Consider the following 18855-nt stretch of genomic DNA (forward strand, 5'->3'; position numbering starts at 1 on the left):
CCATGACAAAATAAATCAACATAACGTATCTACCAAGTCAGAGTCAATGGTAAGAGGACATATGTCATAGAGTTTTTTTACTCATCATTCTTATACCACATACTTGATAAGAAAAAAAAGTAAAACGATAAATAATAAGACCATGTGTATGGTATAAGAATGAAAAATATAATTTTTTTATATTCAAATTATCCATATATCAACCATATGAGCATATTAAAAAAAAAAAGCCCACATCGAGCCGTCGAAGGGGTGGCCTTGAGTGGCCTGATTTGGGCCACCCACCTACAGAATGGATGACTAATGAAGCACCAATGCAAAGTGGTAGATGGTGGCCACTCCCCTAGGAGCCCTCAACGAACCATCCCTGATCCCTAGGGTGGTTGTCTAAGGCCCCCCCGCAATTGCCCTTAGTGGTGGCCACCCCTCATTGGTGCCTTTTTTTTTTTTTTTTTTTTTTTAAGTTTTAGTTTTTTGTATTTGAGTTTAATTTTTAAGTTGATTTTTTTTTGTAAGCTAATTTTCTCGTTGATTTAATATTATTGTATCTTTTATATTTTTAGTTTTTTTTTTATTTTAATTGCATTACTTTTTTTTTTTTTTTGGAAAAAAAAGATTAGGTTATTTGGTGTTATTTCTTATCTTTGAAGTTTATTTTTTTTGTTATTGTTTGTAATTCTTTATATTTATTTTTCTATTTTTAATCTTTTATTATTTGATATTATATTGACGCGGCAAGCTTCCTATGTAAATCTATTGGGCACAAAGTGATTTTCTAGGTCCAGCCCAAGGTGGGAGGTCTCGTCAGGAGAAGAAAGAGAGAAAGGAGGAGGGGACAAGAGTTGAGGGAGGAAAGGTTGTCAGGAGGAAAATGTGATAAGTGACATAAATGAGAGTGGATGGATGAGACATAAAGGAATAAGAGGCAGAAGATAAAAGAGGGTGGAACTAGACTACTTGGGGGACCTTTTGGCCAAGCTTCTCCTCGGAGGCTTTTTCAACCTCATGACAGGAGTTCCAGCGACAAAATCTCCACTAGAAGACAAACCTCTGATATCTATTGTACAGTCAGGATGAGAGACTATGAGAGACTGCACATTATAGTGGATTCTCCCCCTCAAAAAACCCGTAGACGTAGGCAATATGCCGAACTACGTAAATATGTGTGTGTCTCTCTCTTTACTTTCCTTGTATTTATTTCATGTTCATTGTCATAGATGTATGCACAGACACCATACAGCCACACCGAACCATCGTTGGGAGCTCCATATCACATCGATCGAGACCCAGATCGCCATAGAGGGCTGAAAATGACTTTTTCTCCCCTTCTGGTATGTTGTGTCGATTTTAGACATGAACAGTTGGCGCCTTCTGTAGGATTCGATTCATTTTCTATACCAAAAGTGGGAGAATGACGATTTTTCGGTGCGCTAAATAGTCACCCAAAAAGTTGATGAAATTCTCCCAGACAAGTAATGAAATTCTCCCAGATAAGTATTCTCAACCTTTCAAAATTTATTTTTATGAAAAACACTACTACAGAGAATGGGCGAGTGAACCTTTCCTCGCCTGGGTGGTTAAGTGCACTGCACTTAGTGCTTTCCATACACCCAACGTGTAAGGCTGGGGGCACAAACTCCCCGGCCACTTGAGTTGTACGTGCCACTGCTCCATGTACTTTAAGTATACTATATAGTTAAATGCACAACATAAATACTAGGCGTTGCACATATATGGAGGGGCTAGTGGGCAAGCATTGTGCCCTTAAGTGCACAGTGCACAATGGGTGCACGTTAACGTGCACCCCAAATGTCACAACCCCGCCCCAATCCTACGACCGAGACGTGGTCGTGATAATCGGCTTTTTCTTTTTACCTTGTCATTTTTTTTTGTGCCAGTTTATTATGCATATATATATATTTATTTATTTTTTTCTTTAAATGGACATGAACATGTCGTGCATGTACACTGTGTTTCCTGTTTAAGAGCAAGCACCTGATAAACCATTTGTTCCGAATTCAAAATAGAGGACTCTCAAAGCCCATCATCCAATTATCAAAAACATATTGGTTCAAATTAAGAGGGGACTCAGTCCCCCATAACACATATAAAAGGGCGTTTAACTTTCCTATGTGGGGTTACCATCACCCAACCATAGAAAATACGCCATTACCATCACCCCACCATAGTACTTGCACTGTTGCCCAAAGGCATATTGTTTTAAAGTCAAACCAACAGAACGTCCCAACATGGGACCCAAAATAAAAACATAAGGAAAACATAATCACTGTCCTCCAAATCAAACCAACCGGGAACTCTAAACTTCAGCCCCTACCTCCTCAGCAGCACCCAGCTCCGCAGCATCCTCATTCATACCTGGACGTTTAAAACATTAACACAAAATGAGTCTAATACTCAGTAAGCAGTACACCATGCCGTTAACTTAATAGTCACATAATCTTTTCCTTTTTGAAAACATGCAGACATAATTGTTTACTAGTTCTTAACAAATGCTTTCATGCATAAATAATTAAAGAATAGCTATACTTCATGCTTAACCGTACCTTTCCTGTTTAACAGTACCTTTCATGCATCGTCTTGCTTTCATGCTTAACTGTACTCTTCATGTGTAAACGGTGCTTTCATGCTTACATGTACTTTTCACGCATAAACAATTAAAGAAATGACTTTACTTTATATTTCACTTTCCTGGGCCAATACACACTATTACGCCCCGTGTGTTGGGGTTAGTGGTCTTTTGGACCCGGATTCCACCCGCGGCCACAGGTTAGAACCCCTTTTTGTGGGAGTAGCACTGGGTGCACTACCAGTACTACTTACCCGGCATTGCCATCTACCCATTCTTTGGTACCCTTTCATTCATATGGCCATTAGGTACGTTCATGCTTTTAGTTCTTCTCTTTTATTTCTTTTTAGTTAAACATTTTTATTATCTTCCTTTAATCCAATGCCAATGCTTTTGACTTTAAAAGAGTATTTCATGTCGTGTTACATATAAGTAAGGCATAGATATTTAAAGAGAGCATGCATAAAAGTTTCATGATGCATTACCTTACATACAAACGATTGTAATCAATAGGATGCTTAACAGGGGCTACCAAGAAAGGCTTGTACATAATATATTCATTTATTCTTGTGTAGAGAACATGTGTGAAAAGAGAGATATTCTTTCATAAGAGAATTTTTGTGAGTAAGGAGCATGGTCATAGCTACTTACCTCGAAGCTTTACAAGTAGTCTTTAAATCTTGCAATTACACTCCTATTCAATGAGAGAAAATAACATATTAAAATTTATTTCACTAAGGACTTTACTACCTATTACCCATACGTGCTCCCTTATATTCCCAAAACTGGAATTAAGGCGCCTTTCTCACTCGTTAAACTATTTTACATAGCATAAGTCAACCCTTAGTAGCCTTCTTCAAATATTTAAGAAACCTCACATATTTTCTAAAACCAATACTAATAAGAATACAACTCTTGGCAGCTTAGAGGTCTCTAATTAAGCTAATTAGCTTAGGTTTAAAACCCTTAATGGCTTACTTATGCCATAACTTGAGGAAAACATGTTTGAAAATCATAAAGTTTAACTCTATAAATTAACAATTAAATACATAAGTTTAATCAAGATAAGGCATGGTTTAGACTCAAGAAAACATGAGAAAGGGACCCAAAATCCTGCCTTGGAACACTCGGCTATTTTACACACCAAGGTAGGACATACACACCCACAAGCACAGCCATCCTCATGAAATAGAACATTCACAGACACATATACGGCTTAGGGAAAATTTTTGGGTTCATAAAACAAAGCATAGACGCACACACATATACACGGTTCGAGTTCACTAAAACAGGGCATGACTCATGGTAAGAAAAATTCCAGGTGCTCGGTTTTAACCCAGAAAATTTTAGGCTTTTCGTTTACTAGCAAGTAGAGTAACTAAATGAGAAGACAATGAGGAAATGTCTCTAGGATTTACCACATAGTACTCGGCTAGCCTAAAATCCGAAAACCCCCAACTTGCAAGAAACTTATGGAAAGATCATTACCTGCGTGGATCTCTTTTGGAGTCACAGAGGTACACAGCAACACGGAAAGAGAAAGGAAATTTCGGGAATCTCAACTGGAACATAAACATAAATTTCTCAAATAAAACCCTATGTAAACCTATAAATCTAGGGTTTCAAAACCAGAAATTTAAAGCTAAAGGAAATCTACTTACAAGGTTGATCTTCTTGAATGGTTTCGGTGAAAAGCTCAGGTTCAGGAAAACAAGGGAAATCGACTGGAGAAGTGAAAGGGATCTACACGGCTTGGAGGAAACCGAAAGGTCTTTCTCATGCGAAGGAGGGGACTTGCGAAGTTTTCTCCCCCTTTTGTATGCCTTAGGGTCGACGGTGAAGAGAAAAGAGAAAAGGGTTTTCTTGTCTCTTGCCTTAGAAGCCGTCGGTGGGGTAGAGGAGAATGAGAGAGTCTGTTTCAGCGTATAGGAGAAAGAGAAGGAGAAAGAGAAGGACTCGGGTTGCTTATGGAGGAAGCCGACAGTTTCACTTTAGAGGAAAAGCCATTTAGTCAAAGCTTGTCTCACAAGCCAATAAATGGACGGTGGAGATTCAAACAAAGGAAGATATTTTCTCACCTACCCATCCTATGGTTGAGAAGGTTTGGGGTCCTATTTTAATTTGATAAGAGTAAAGGATTCAAAGGAAACAACTCACTTTAACATTTAAGACACACCCATTTTAAAATAATTTAATAACATAATGAAACTCTTTGTTTCAAAATATTTAACTTACAAAATTGATAGATGACATAAATATCTATGTAGTAGGATTCGGGTATTACACCAAAGGCTCACAGCGGCAATATCTCATGGTTTGTCGGAGCCCTAACAGCCCCCTTCCACAGGGTGTGGTGCCCCCAGCCCCCGGTTGGGATTGGACAGTGACTGTAACGCCTGGATATGCAACATAAGGCTACATATCCCTCGTACATGACAAATAAGATACAATGCACCTATGTACATTAGCAGTATGCAATAAATCGCAATGGAATAAATCATTTAAATGTTGTACCAGAATAAACTAATATCTCAACTTCTTCATTCATAGCTTTAAATTACACTTCTTAGCAATACAGTATCAAACACTTTGTTTACACTTAACATAATAAGTATTGTCTAAAAAGGCCTAAACAAAGAAATCATTAAAGCATCTTTCTAATTTCAACTATCTCCAAGTAGGTCATGACTAGATCCGTTCTTTTCTCCGGGTTGAGCTCATCCTTTGCCTTCATCATTATCATGACTCCTCCTCCTGGTCCTGCTAAAGGTTTTACCATTCCGGGTTGGGAATGGTAGGGGAACTACCACGGTGAGATTTTGAGAAATCTCAGTAAGTAAACACGCAACATACAATAGTTAACACAAGTATACAAGAGGTATATCATGAAATGCGTGCATGAAAATGTACTTGACTTGTGTGCTTGACCAGAACTTGACTTATACACTTGACTATTTTCAAAATACTTGTAACAGAGACTTTAACGTTTTCAGAAAACTTTTTTGACTTTCTTTTTCATGTTGATCTTAATCAGAGTTTGCCTTACTAGAACATATCACAAGATTTTCATTAAGTGATCCTTATCATATCGTGAGATTTTCATCAAGTGATCCTTATCATATCACGAGAGTTTTATCAAGTGATCCTTGTCTCATGAACTCTTCTCCATGTTGAGAGAGTGGACACAACACGATTCCCCTTAGCACCGTATGTTCTTGCTAGTTACCACACCATCAACGGTCCGTGCACCATGATGAATACATCATAAACAGAGATTCATATTAACTTGACCATACTTCGTCGGGTTACATGTCTTATGCAACTACTAGCGTTAGGCACTTCCTCACTCCGTCATTCTTTAAAAAGAATACATTCGAGACTCGTCGATGGTTCTTTGTCGACACAGGGGTTACCACTCCAATCTTAAACACTCCAGAGTGGACAGAGGAGTTCCACTAAGACATTCTCTCATCCTAGCACTTGGTGTCGTGATAAAATTTATAAGCCATTTTCTTTGAAAACACTTTTTGGAAATACTTTCTTCAAATGCATGTGACATGAAACTTAAGACATGCATACTTACACTTGACATATGACACATGAAATGCCGTGCATGAAATAACCAAGTATAACATGTTCAATTCATGACTTGATAACATAAATCACATGAGATGTCAAAACACATACATGGAATCATGAGAAAGGGCCTTGGCTGAAACATATGGATGCAAAAACATGAAGAATCATCACTTGAACATGCTTCTTCTTCAAACATATTTGCTTAGCAATCAAAGTATAATGAAAAGAAACATAAAATCATGGTATTTGGCCAAGATCCAAAACTTCTAAGACATGGTATAGCAGGATCATTAAGTAACACAAATCAACCACAATATTTTCCTTTGAACCGCAACATGCTAAGAACATTCTTGCCATTTTCATCTTAGAACAAATCATACCATTCATATCATATTCATGTTCCAAGATCATATAAGCGTATTCAAGCAAGCAAACAAGAAACAATAATCAAAACAACCATAACAATGAAAGGATTTACACAAATATATACAAGTATTAAACAATAGTAAGTTGAGTGTATACTTACTAACTTTCCTTGCTTACAAAGAGTATGTCGAAAATCTTGAAGAGAAGGCTCAGTTTGCACTGTTCTAACCAACAACTCTTGGTTTTCACCATTGTAGTATGTTAGGCTCTTGATTCGAATGTGGTGTAGCTAGAGTTTTGGGTGTGTACATGAATGGAGAGGAAAAAACGAGAATAGAGTGAGAATTTCATGTAAAACCCCAAATCAGAAGATGAAGGGGTGTTTTTATACTAAAAATAGCTGAAACTCTCTTTCTTCTTGCTTCATCTTTATTGCCAAGTGGATGGACTTAGATTTTTGGCTATTGCATGTTGTACAAATGGCATATGGCAAATCTGCATGTTGGACAAGTGGCGTAGCGGATGCATGTGGGACAAGTGGTGTCTTTGTTGATGCATGTAGGGCAAGTGGCTCCTTTTCTGATGCATGTGGGATAAGTGACGCATTTTCTGATGCATGTGGAACAAGTGGTGCATTTGCTAGGCTATAGGGAACACAAAAATTTCTTAAAAAAGAATAATCTTGCCAAGTGGCGTGGCTCCTTGAAAATTCGAAATCCTCTTCACTTTCTTGGGAAATCTAAGAATATCCTTGCATGAATGCCATGTGTCAAAGCCAATCCATTGTCTCTCCTTGGGAAATCTAAAAGATCCTCTGCATGAGTGATGTGGCATGGTTTAAAATCCTAAAAGGCTCCTTGGGCATGCTCCTTCATATGGTCTAGATTCAGTGAATCCTTAGGGCAAAATTGTCATTTGATAAATCATAACCCTAAACTTGAACCTTGTAGACTTGTGCATGCTTGCCAAGTGGCGAAAGACATGTAGGATGTGGGTGTGTGTTCCCCATACGTCCTTCCCTTTCCCCATGTGCCTCTTCCTTTTCCCATGCATATCCCTCACTCTTCCCTAAGCAAGAACCATCTTCTTCCTATGCAGGTTCCCTCGGTGACTCTCCCACTTCCTTATGCTTCTCAAGAACTCAAAACATGACATGTGACAATGTGGTGGCCGAAACTGTAACACCCCGCTCATTCTTTCTGACGTACGTTCTTTCTTTTTGACGTAAGGCTTCTTCTTTCTGATGTAAGCAAATTCCAAGGATGGGATTATGCAACAGTCCGCCCCTTCCCTTTAACGACTGCAAGCTTCGTTATGCATGCCGAACCCCGATGGCGTGTTTTAAAAATACTATGTGATTTCTAAAGCTAGCTTTGTGTTTTGAAGTTATGTGTATTTTAAATGGAATATTCCCATTGTTATTTAACTAAGTAATATTTTAAATAACTCAATTATAATATCTTTGAAGAGCTTCAAAAATATTATAATTGTGGGGAATCATTTTATATAAATGATTACAGTTATTTAAAATATTATGAAATTTAAATTATGTTTAAAACTCTAATTAAACTAAATGATTTTATTCTTTAAAGATGTTAAACAAGACTTCATCATTTTATTAATGATAAAGGAATATTATTTTATTAACTAAAGTTTAGTTTAAATAATATTCTACCTTAATTCTTCTAAGTGCTTTTAATTAAGTTAATGTTTACGCATTTTCAAATCAGTGTTTTAATCCTCCATCATTAGATCGTTTTGAGGATCCCAAGACGAAGGGAGGATTAAATGCCCAGACCCTCTCTCTTTCTCCTCACTTTTCCCCCGGCTCTCTCTTTCCTCCCTCTCCTTCAGCATATGTCGTACGCAGCTCTCCCCATGCCCGATTCCTCCATTACCCAACCGATGCCGCCGTGAGCCGATGAGCCTCACCGCCCCTTCCACCAGCACCACCTCACTCCGACGAGTCCCCCCACACCGGTCTCCCTCTCACGCTCTCTCTTCCTCTCTCTCGACAGTGCACAGCCCTGAATGGGCTTGATGTTGCTGCGCTGCCGTGCGCCATCCTCCAGCACCACCACCTCCACGATAGCCTCCCCTCCCACCAGCCATCCTCCTCCAGCGAGCTCGGCCTCCATCTCCCTGCCGTTTGCCCCCACGAAGTCCACCTCTCTCTTGCACGGGTTCTCCACACCCATGGCGAAGCTCCACCTCCTCCGGCCAACGCACAACCACTGGGACCTCCTTTGGCCACCGACCACCTCTCCTAGCCATCCCCACGTCTAGTTGAGCCACCATGCATGCTCACCTTTCCTCACTCTCTCACGAACGCCCACTCCCCCTTAGGCCACCTCCACCATCGTATGCCGCCACCCATGGCATATGACCACCCTCTCCGACATCCTCAGGCCACCACCGACCCATCCCAACCACCCATGGCCTCGATTTGCCACCTATGCTCCCTCACTTTACCGCACTCTCTCACGGCATCTCTCCCTCTCACACACAGCCAGTTTCCCCTCCACCACCGTAGACCTCCTTGCCGCCACCACCGAGCCACCATGGCTCCACCAGCAACCTCCCTTGACCTCCCTTGGTCTAACCCTAAGCCCGAACCACCACTTTATGTGGTGGGCAACCACTATGCATGGTAGACAGTCACTGTGTGTGACTGACCGCCACTGCACACGGCCTGATCCGCCATGCTACGCTCCTTGCCACCATCACAAGACCACCACAAGCCCTTCCAAGACCACACTTAGCTATTCAAACACCCAAATAGCCACCGTACATGGGTTAGCCGCCACGTACGACCCTTTTGATGTCATCGACTGTGACGATCAGCGAGTAACGCAAGGGTTATCTCATCAATGGTATAACCCTCTATCCCTCGTTATTTATGTTAGATGTTGATTAGTTGATTAGGTTATGGATTGTGCTGTTAGTATTGTGGAGTTTGCTGTATTGTATGGAGATGTGATGTGTTGTGTATGTGAAGTGTTGGGCGTATCTGTGTAGTGTGTTGTGAAGTGTGGTTGTGGAGTTTATGCTGTATTGGTGATGTGGCATGTGGAATGGAAGAGTACACGCTGAGTGTACTCTGTATGTGGCGTAGTGTATATGAAGGGAGTACATGCGGAGTGTACTCCATGTGATGGAGTGATGCACCATATGGCATGTACGCCATAGTGGTGATGTGGCATAATGTGTGAGAAGGGAGTATACGTGGAGTGTACTCCAAGAGGTGCAGTGACACACCGTGTGGTGTGTCGCAGAGATAAGGATGGTTGTGTGGTTGATGGGCGTAGAGCATGGTGAGTAGTGTCGGAAACTGTGGAACAGTGTCCCGAAATAGCTGTGATGTGGCCTGTAGTCTGAGGTGACAGGTGTCACCATAATTGACTCATGCTGGGAGTATGGGTGAAGTAGTAGAACAAGTATAAGAGTGAGCATGGAAGCATGACTGAGGAATGTCACGAAGTGACATGGTTACCAGCAGTCATGCTTATGACGGGTGAGGAGTTAGCGTATGCATGGCACAGTGGGATCGTGACGAGATGTCACGATGTGTTAGGAGTACATGAGGAACCGTACTCGTTATGAGTTAGAAGTTGGCTTAAGAATGGCATAGTGGGATGTCAGGTGATGTGAAAAGGTCACGGTGTAGCTTGGGAGTAAGGTGTGGTTGTGAACGGAGTCTTGTCATGTTAAGTGTTGGGATGAACTGTCAATAGGAACGGATAGCATGAAGAGTCATGCTAGTCGGGTTAAGAAAATGTTGGTATCGGAATATGGTGCTTGTTATACAAGCAGGTGATCAACGTGTTATATGTTGGTCTCATGTGATAGAGGGGTAAGGTATATGTGTAATCTGGTTAGACACATGTGCCAGACGGATTCACGATATGTAATGGGTAATCTGTGCTAGACATAGTTACACGGTGCTTAAGCCTCAAAGTTGGCTTAGAACCGTGTGGCTTGTGGATGGGAATGAGGATTTAGTAGGGGCTAAGGTGCATGAAGGTAGTGACGGGTGTATTGTTAGGATTGGGATGCGTGATTTCGTTGGTCGGAATCATGCGTCTAATGTGGTTAACAGGAAAAGTAAGACGAATGTCTTAGTGTCTTAATCCTAAGGTAAATCACCTTAGGGGATGAGCACTCGAAGTAGAACGTCGAGTTTGGAAGAGGAAGTGACCGTAAGTGGTCCCCGAAGGTTTTAGCATAGTAAAGGACACGTAAGAGTATGGGATAGAAATAGAGTGTTCCAAGTGAAGTGTAGCTCTATTTCTAGTTTGTTGCTTATGCATTAGATAAAGAATGATGTTAAGGTTATGTGTATGCATGTAGATTGCCATCTGACACTCACATGAATGGACTGCATGGTATGAAAGTAGTCCAGGTAAGTATTGCGTTCATACTCTTTTACAGTTTTTCTAAAATACAAGAAATGAAAACGAAACGCTTTCTCCTTACTAAACGACAAGAAAGATGTTTTACAAAATGCATGCTAAGTATAAGTGTTCAAATGTATACGTATGTACGGCCCTCCTTGGTAGCCTCTTTTTACGCACCCAAAAGTATTAATTGTACGCATGTGAATAGATGACTATACGATGTATCTATTATCTGTATTTTGCAAGAAAAGAAAATGTTGATACTTTAACTGATGCTTTAAACGACGCGAAGAAAGTATGTTGTTTTAAAATGTCCCTATGAACTGATGCTTTAGATGACATGAAAGATAATGTTTAAGCCCATGCTCTTAAATGATGTTTTCCATGAACTGAAATGATAGAGCTGAAATGAACTGAACTGAAAGAAATGACTGAACTGAATGAAAGGACTGAACGTTTAATGTATGAAAATACGTAACGGCCACATGAATGAATGAAAAGGGTACCAATGAATGGGCAGATTACAATGCTGGGTAAGTAGTACTGATAGTGCACCCAGTGCTGCCCCTGACTGAAAAGGGATTCCCAACCCGTGGCCACGGGCAGAGTCCGGGTCCAAAGGAAGACCGCTAACCCCAACACACGGGGCGTGACAGTGTGTACCGGCCAATGAAAGTGATAAGAATGTATGAATGTATGAATGCATGAATGCACAAACTCTTGAAGAAATGAAGGCACTGACGGGAGAAACGTTTTACGAAAAAAAAGCCCTTTTAAAAGAAAAATCTCGTCCAATAATGTTTTCAAAAGAACGCACGTATGCACGTATGCATGTACGTATAGTATGTACGAATGATGAATGCATAAATGAAAACCTATGTCGTTATATTTTAACTGTATGAAGTAATACTTACGAGTCATCGACTCATTTTAGTTTTTATGCATTCCCCTACCCCCACAGGGATAGAATGAACTGCACACGTCAGGACGAACACGGCTCATGGGGAAGAGCACAGAAGTCTAGGCATGAGTGTTTAAATGTACGAGAGGCCTTTTTATTATTAACATTGATGTTTTCCGCTGTAAACCTCTTTTATTCTAAAAGCACATTTTATTTTATAACATAGAGTCTTGCACCCTGGGTATGGAAGTAAAAAGTTTTAAATCGAACGGTAATTCCCGTCGTTTTTCTAAAATCATTTTATAAAAAGTCTCACCACAAGGGCGGGCGTTACAAAAACCCTAGGGCTACAAGGGTAATTTTCAGGCATTGTCTCTTCCACTTCATTCCAGAACCTTTTCCTCTACTTATGCATGAATGACAAATGAGAAAATGTTAGAAAATAACTTGGGTGGGCATGTGGCTTAGGAGTCCGAAAGTCTCTTAGTGTTCCAATGTAAATTCTTTAGAAAATCTCACATTTGTCTTCCTTATGCAAAATCTTCTTGGAACTTTTCACTGAGAACAAGTGGCGTGAGGTGGAGGTGCTTGGGAGGGTGAGTGGCGTGCACAACTCCTTGGGACTCACAAAAATCTTGTTGGAGCTTGTGTAGTCCATTGGAGATCCCGAAACCATGTCTCGTCATTTTTCTCATCTACTTTTACATCCAGGTTCAATGTATCTATATGTGAGGTGTGCATGTGAGACATGTGGCATGTGGGTAGGTGAAATGGTCGTGTGCCTTAGGTGTATGCCGAACCCTACATCTTCCTCCATCTCCTTAGCTTATTCTAGAAACCTTCAAGCGTGTTTGCCAAGTGGCACCAATGTGCTAACCTAGGTGCTTCTTCCCTAGGTTCCACTTCCCTATGCAATCTATCTTGGAACTTCAAACTCACGCCAAGTGGCATGGTGTGGGGCATATGGGTGAGTTGGCCGAAGAGCTCATCTCTTCCCAAGAAGATCTTCTTTCTACCATTGTCTTAGATATTGTGTGATTGGTCAATGTGAGTGGCAAAATGCACAAGTCCCCTTTGCCCTTGTCGTCCACCTAAAGTGTGCCCTTCATAAGATTCTTCTAGAATCCTTATAGGCATGTAGGTCCTTCTCTTCCCTATGCAAGATTTTGCCATTTTCCAATACAAAACTCTTCAAATGTCATTTGTATACATGACACTTGGCCAACTCTTCTAGAAACCGAATTCTCCATTGCTTCTTCCACTTTTTCTTTTAGAAATCCAATGCATGCTTGACAAGTGTTATCATTGTCTTTTCCCAAAGTTCTAAATGAGAAGTGTTTTTCCTAAAATGACCAAAACTCTTTCTTGAAGCCTAGTGGCGCCATCTCCTTGCCTAGAGGGTAAACTTGGGCCTACCAAAGCCAAAGTCCTTAATGGGCCAAATTCTTATGGGCCTTTTCTTCTATTTTTTTTCTCTTGTGGGTTTTTTAACTTAGAACTTCAGGATCCAATCCAACAAAAATAGAAGGTGGCCTAAAGAGTTCTTCCAACACTTTTTTTTAATTTTTAAATAAATAAATAATATCTACAAGAATTACGAATTGAATCTTAGTGAAAATTCAAGGCGTCACACAGGGGCCGTGAACAATGCCCTCATGTGCATCCCACCGTGCACACGAGAAGGCCACTCGTAGCGGCGGAGGGACCGGAGGTTGCCATCTTTCCCACCGGCGTCGTCTGCCTCCACCGGTGTAGTCCCTAGCCACCCCCAACTAGCAGCAGCCTCATTGCGCGCAACACTCACATGACCATAGCCAACAGTAAGATGATATATGCCATAGAGTTCTTCTATTCATCATCCATACACTACACACCTGCTAAGAGAAAAATGATATATAGATAAAAAATAAAATCATGTGTATGGTATAAATATGATAAGTAAAATTTTCCAATATTCATATTAGCCATATAGTCAACCGTGTGAGCACTAAAAAAAAAAAAAAAAAAAACAGCCCACGTCTAGCCGTCGAAGGGGTGGCCATGGGTGGTCTGGTTTGGGCTGCCCACCTACAGAATGGATGACTCATGAAGCACCAATGCAAAGTGGCAGATGGTGGCCAGTCCCCTCGGGGCCCTCAACGAATGATCCCTGATCCCTGGGGTGGTTGTTTAGGCCACCCCGCAATTGCCCATAGTGGGCACCTCTCATTGATGCCATTTTTTTTTTTTTAAGTTTTTGTTTTTTGTATTTGAGTTTATTTTTTTAGTTGATTTAATATTATTGTATCTTTTATATTTTTAGTTTTTTATTTTAATTGCATTACTTTAAAAAAAAAAAAAAAAAAGATTAGGTTTTGAATCTTGGTGTTATTTCTTATCTTTGAAGTTTATTTTTTTTTATTGTTTGTAATTCTTTATATTTGTTTTTCTATTTTTAATGTCTTTTATTATTTAATATTATATTGACGTGGCAAGCTAACTATGTAGTGTCATTTTTTTGTCATTTTTTTTTATAGAACGAACACTATGCATTAATTTTAGAAAAATAGATTCACATTTATTTTTAACTTTGCTCGTGTTTGAACTTTCAGAACAGCCAACAATTTCACTCTTAATTCAATCCATACACCCTTAATAAATATCTCCATTTTAGTGTCGATATAGTTAGTAGTTAACCTTTAAAATTTATTTCTCATTTCTAATTTTTTTGTTTATTGTTAGATCATTTAGTTTAATATTTTCTTATCCTTTCAAAATTTCTTGTTACCATAAATAGTAATATATTGTCTTGCAAATATAAAATGTTTACTAAATTATCATTGTCTCTATAAATTCAATCTTAGAATTTACCCAAAATTCTTAACTTTGTCTTATACTGGATCCATGCTCCATGAATGAGCTATTTTGGTTGGATTAATCATAAAAAAGTGTAACAGTCATTTAATATGCCGGCATGGGGATTTAGCTAAATCTAAGATATATATGGATCTTACAAATATTGCTTTCATATCTTGTCTTGCTAGACAAAGATCCATAAGGATAAAAAGAAGATCGTAACATAATTTGGATCCTTTAAAAAAGGATCCAATGCTTTTAAGAACTTTTTTGACATCTAATATCATATGATTAATGTTACATGTAATCGTGTAGTATGTAATTATCGTGCAGTCGTTTTGAAATATAGTGGGTCAATTATTAAAAAATTATTATTTTTTAATATAAGTCTCATATTTATTTATTTTTTTCAAAATAATTATACGGCACTTACGTATTTACGACACTTTCGCAAGTGCCTATCACAGGAGAGAATAAGTAGGCAAAAATAAATGGGACATTTTAAAGTAGTAGACAAAATCTATTCTTTACAGTTCATAAGATTAATTGATGCTTTGTTTTCCTTGTTTTACGTCTGATTATATCTGCAGTTCTTGTAAACAAATATATTTATATCCTTCATTTTAAAAAATAAAATAAAAAGTACGGATGAAATAATTTTTTATTTATTATCAATTTTGTAAGCAGGATGTAAAAATTGATATATATAATATTCTAGATCTCCCAGGTTTATTAAATATTCCTATACAAATAATACTATCCATTCCTTCTTAAAGAAAATGTTCCGTTGCATTTGATTAGTTCAATTACTATAGACACAAATTTATATACACTTGCTATAATGCTATATAACCTCCTCAACCTCTACATATCACATTTTTTTAAATTTTTAAATTTTTTAATATTTTTGCAAAATATTTTTTTGAGTTTATTTTTTTAAAACTAATTCAATTCTTTTATTCATTATTCATATATTAAATATTTGATAAAAGAAAAAATAATAAAAATTAAAAAAAATATGGTGTGAAAGTTGTGTAGATTTTTTCTTATAAACACTGTATGTACACTCATTAATAAGATTAAGGTTATGTTTGATTGTTGAACTAGTTTCATCTTAGTTTATTTCAAACTAATCATTGATAAAATTTATTACTTTTTTAATTTCTAAAAAAGAATTAAACTCATCTTAACCTACTTCATACATTTCAACATATAAAATTCAACCCATCTCAACTTAAAAAGCTTAAACTTATCTTAATCGGATTTATAAAATATTATTATTCATAACTCAATTCAACTCAACTCAACTCAACTCATTTCAATGTCTGAACGTAGACTAAATTTTACTAACTGAATATTATTATCTAGGGATAGAGAGATGGTGCAAATATTAAGAGAGAGGGAATATAATATATTGGTGGTATCTCGGTCATGATGTGTCTCACATTGGTACATTAACTAACACTAAAGGGATAGGATTTTCTTGGAATGAAACTAGATTCATCAGTGTCTAGCTCTCATGATAGTGGCAATTTTTCTTACACTACCACCGTTAAAAATAAATTACAAAAATCTCCGTTATCTCTTACCCACTCACATGTTTGTGGGGGCTAAAGAACCGATGAGCACATCAGTTTTCCGGTCTTGTCCGTTTGTCACGATCGAGCCCCACAAAACCCTTGCTCATGCTGCCACCACATAAAATAAAAAAATAATAATAATAAAAAGGCCCATTTCTCGCTCTATCCTTTATGGTACTCAGTAAAGTCCAAAGGACACCTTCCCATTATCTCCGAAGATACAATTCACCTCCCCTCCTTTCAGCCAAATAATTCTCTAAACAGCTACCACCTGATCACTTTTTCTTCCCCCGTTCCTTCCCCACCACCAATGACACCATTTATGCATATTCATCAAATCTCCGTCCAGTACTGTGCATCCAAGTTCCAACTCACAAATTTGGATATATCTAGATCGACATCTGAATTTTAAACTTAGGCCGAAATTTGGATGAATCCGATTTTAAACTTGGAATCCGGGTTTACACCCCGGTGATTTCTTTCTTTTTTTTATTTTAATATACCTTTTCATAGCATTGAAAGTCTCCAATTCCGAGAACATTCAAACCAAGTCCATAAAAGTTACAGATGTAGTATGTATGAATTATGAGTAAAAAGTTCTTGAGCTCCCACCTTGGTCATCCATTTACGGTCTTCAAAGTTCATAACGCAATTCTTAATTTCGTAAAGCTATGCCTAACCAAATTTTCAATTTTCACTCGATCATTATCTACTAAAATTGAAAAGATAATAGAAATATCAAAACATTCAAATTGGAAAAAAAGAAAGACAGAAAGAAAAAAAAAAACAAAAAGGGTTTCAGGTTGTAACCCCGTGTTCCGGATTCAAAATTCGATACCCGAACCGGGTGTACCTGGGTTTTGCAACCCGAGTTTTAGCTCAAATTTGTTCCGTGCAGGAATTTGGTTTCCTGGATTCCTGACCAGGCTTGGAAAAAATGGAGCTCAAATGAACAATCCAATCTCCATCTACACCCTCTCTAGGAGTACTGGTAATGCATCTTCAAAATTTGAAGAAATGTAGATAAAATAATCTACATGAACTTCTTCAAAAAATAAAAACTTGAACTATGAGTTACAGTAATTTTAAATATATCTTCAAATTTGAATATATATTATTCATCTTAAAAAATAATATTTTATTGTAAAAATTACTCAAAATTAACATAATATGTGGATGAGAATGCTCTAAATTTAAATGTAACAATATCCAAACAGGGAATTACAATGTCCCTCTTATTCAGCTAAGTCAAAATGCTACAATTAAGTTAAAGATCTGATAAATCTTCAAACCCACCTTCTCCTTCCCAAAATCACAAATGGAACAGCTCCCAAGAATCATCCACAAGAGAAAACGGAAGCAGCAAAAGTGACCGCGCGGCGGGGAATACACAAATAAGTATCACAATCAACAAGATAATATAAATCTAAGCAATAATGAGCCAGATGCATGTTATTAAGCAAGGAGCGCAAACCCTCCAAACAATGCTAGCAAAGCCATGCTGTTTCCATGAATAAAAGCACTAGAATCGTCGGTTCCCGAGAGGCCCGGAGTCGCTGCTGGTGTCTGCCCTATGGATGGAGTCGCTGCTTCTGGTCCTGGGGAAGGAGGAGACATAGGCAATAATGGCGATGGTTCTGGGGCAGAGGGTGAAGATGATGGGCCAGTAGATGGGGTTGGGCTCTCTGGGCTTGTTGGAACGGATGTAGGAGGGCTCGCCGGCGCTGTAACCGGAGTGGATGCTGCGGGAGGTGTAGAAACTGTTGGTGGGGTGGCTGTGGGGGAGGTTGGAGGATTCGCAATGCTTGGTGATGGGCTGGCTGTCGAGGTTGGAGGAGTTGAAACGCTTGGTGGGTTGGCTGTGGTCGTTGGCGGCGGAGTAGCGGTTGTCATTGGTGGTGAGGCGGTGGAGGCTGTGGGTGCAGATAATGGAGCTTGAGCAATGGAGGATGCTATGAGGGTGAGTGACATGGCTAACAAGAGCATGGCGCGTGGGAGAGCCATTGCTCTACCAAGGTGTATGTCTAGAGTAACTGAGTAGAGAAAATTTGGGTTAGAATGAACAAGAAGTGAAAGAGAGAGAGAGAGAGAGAGAGAGAGACTGTGGGGATGTGATTTTTTGAGGAATGGGTGAGACAGAGGCGAGTTTGATATAGTACCATCAACCATGGAAAGGAAAGAACAAGTTCTTCTGGAGAATATACCTTGGTTTCTTTACAGATGAGTGTATGTAGATTTCACGCAACCGACACAGTGATTGACACGTAGAATGGGCTTATTTAGCCTGTACTCGAAACCAAAACACAATTCGATGCCCCACTTCACATTTTCCTTTGTATCACTAAAGATTATCAAGCATAAATTCCCTTTTAAATACGTTCCAAGTACCGCCTCAAAAATTTTGCATGGGATTATTGATGACCATTGGACCCACAGGTTTGATTTCCCGATGGCTCTATGGAGTTTAGAGTTCATAAATTTTTTAGAATTATTTAGAAAAAATAAAACCGATTTAGAATGTGTTTTCATTCATCTACCTGTAGTATTCTCGATCTGCTGATTGAGAAATCTCTTAATTCCAACTTTAATGGCATTATATAGTCTAGTGGG

At 38.8% G+C, this 18855-nt stretch overlaps 1 protein-coding gene and 1 long non-coding RNA gene across 2 annotated transcripts; one reads left to right on the top strand and one right to left on the bottom strand.

Annotated features, from left to right (window-relative positions):
• Positions 1-2014: 2014 nt before the first annotated feature.
• LOC108995516 lies at positions 2015-4548 on the bottom strand. The gene is made up of 4 exons (XR_001996875.2): positions 4249-4548; positions 4076-4149; positions 3239-3281; positions 2015-2376 (listed from the first exon to the last, which is right to left on the bottom strand). It is a non-coding gene; the product is annotated as an uncharacterized LOC108995516 (long non-coding RNA).
• A 13270-nt stretch (positions 4549-17818) lies between these two features.
• On the top strand, positions 17819-18184 carry LOC108995413 (glycine-rich protein DOT1-like). Its single transcript, XM_018970990.1, has one exon. It carries the CDS (start codon positions 17819-17821, stop codon positions 18182-18184), a length of 366 nt encoding a protein of 121 aa, XP_018826535.1.
• Positions 18185-18855: the final 671 nt, after the last annotated feature.

Source organism: Juglans regia, chromosome 2, assembly GCF_001411555.2.
Source record: "Juglans regia cultivar Chandler chromosome 2, Walnut 2.0, whole genome shotgun sequence".
NCBI classification, from domain to species: Eukaryota; Viridiplantae; Streptophyta; class Magnoliopsida; order Fagales; family Juglandaceae; genus Juglans; species Juglans regia.

Bases quoted from the DNA above. Each gene is read 5' to 3' on its own strand.
- LOC108995413 (XM_018970990.1), top strand. From the start codon at position 17,819: ATGGATGGAGTCGCTGCTTCTGGTCCTGGGGAAGGAGGAGACATAGGC.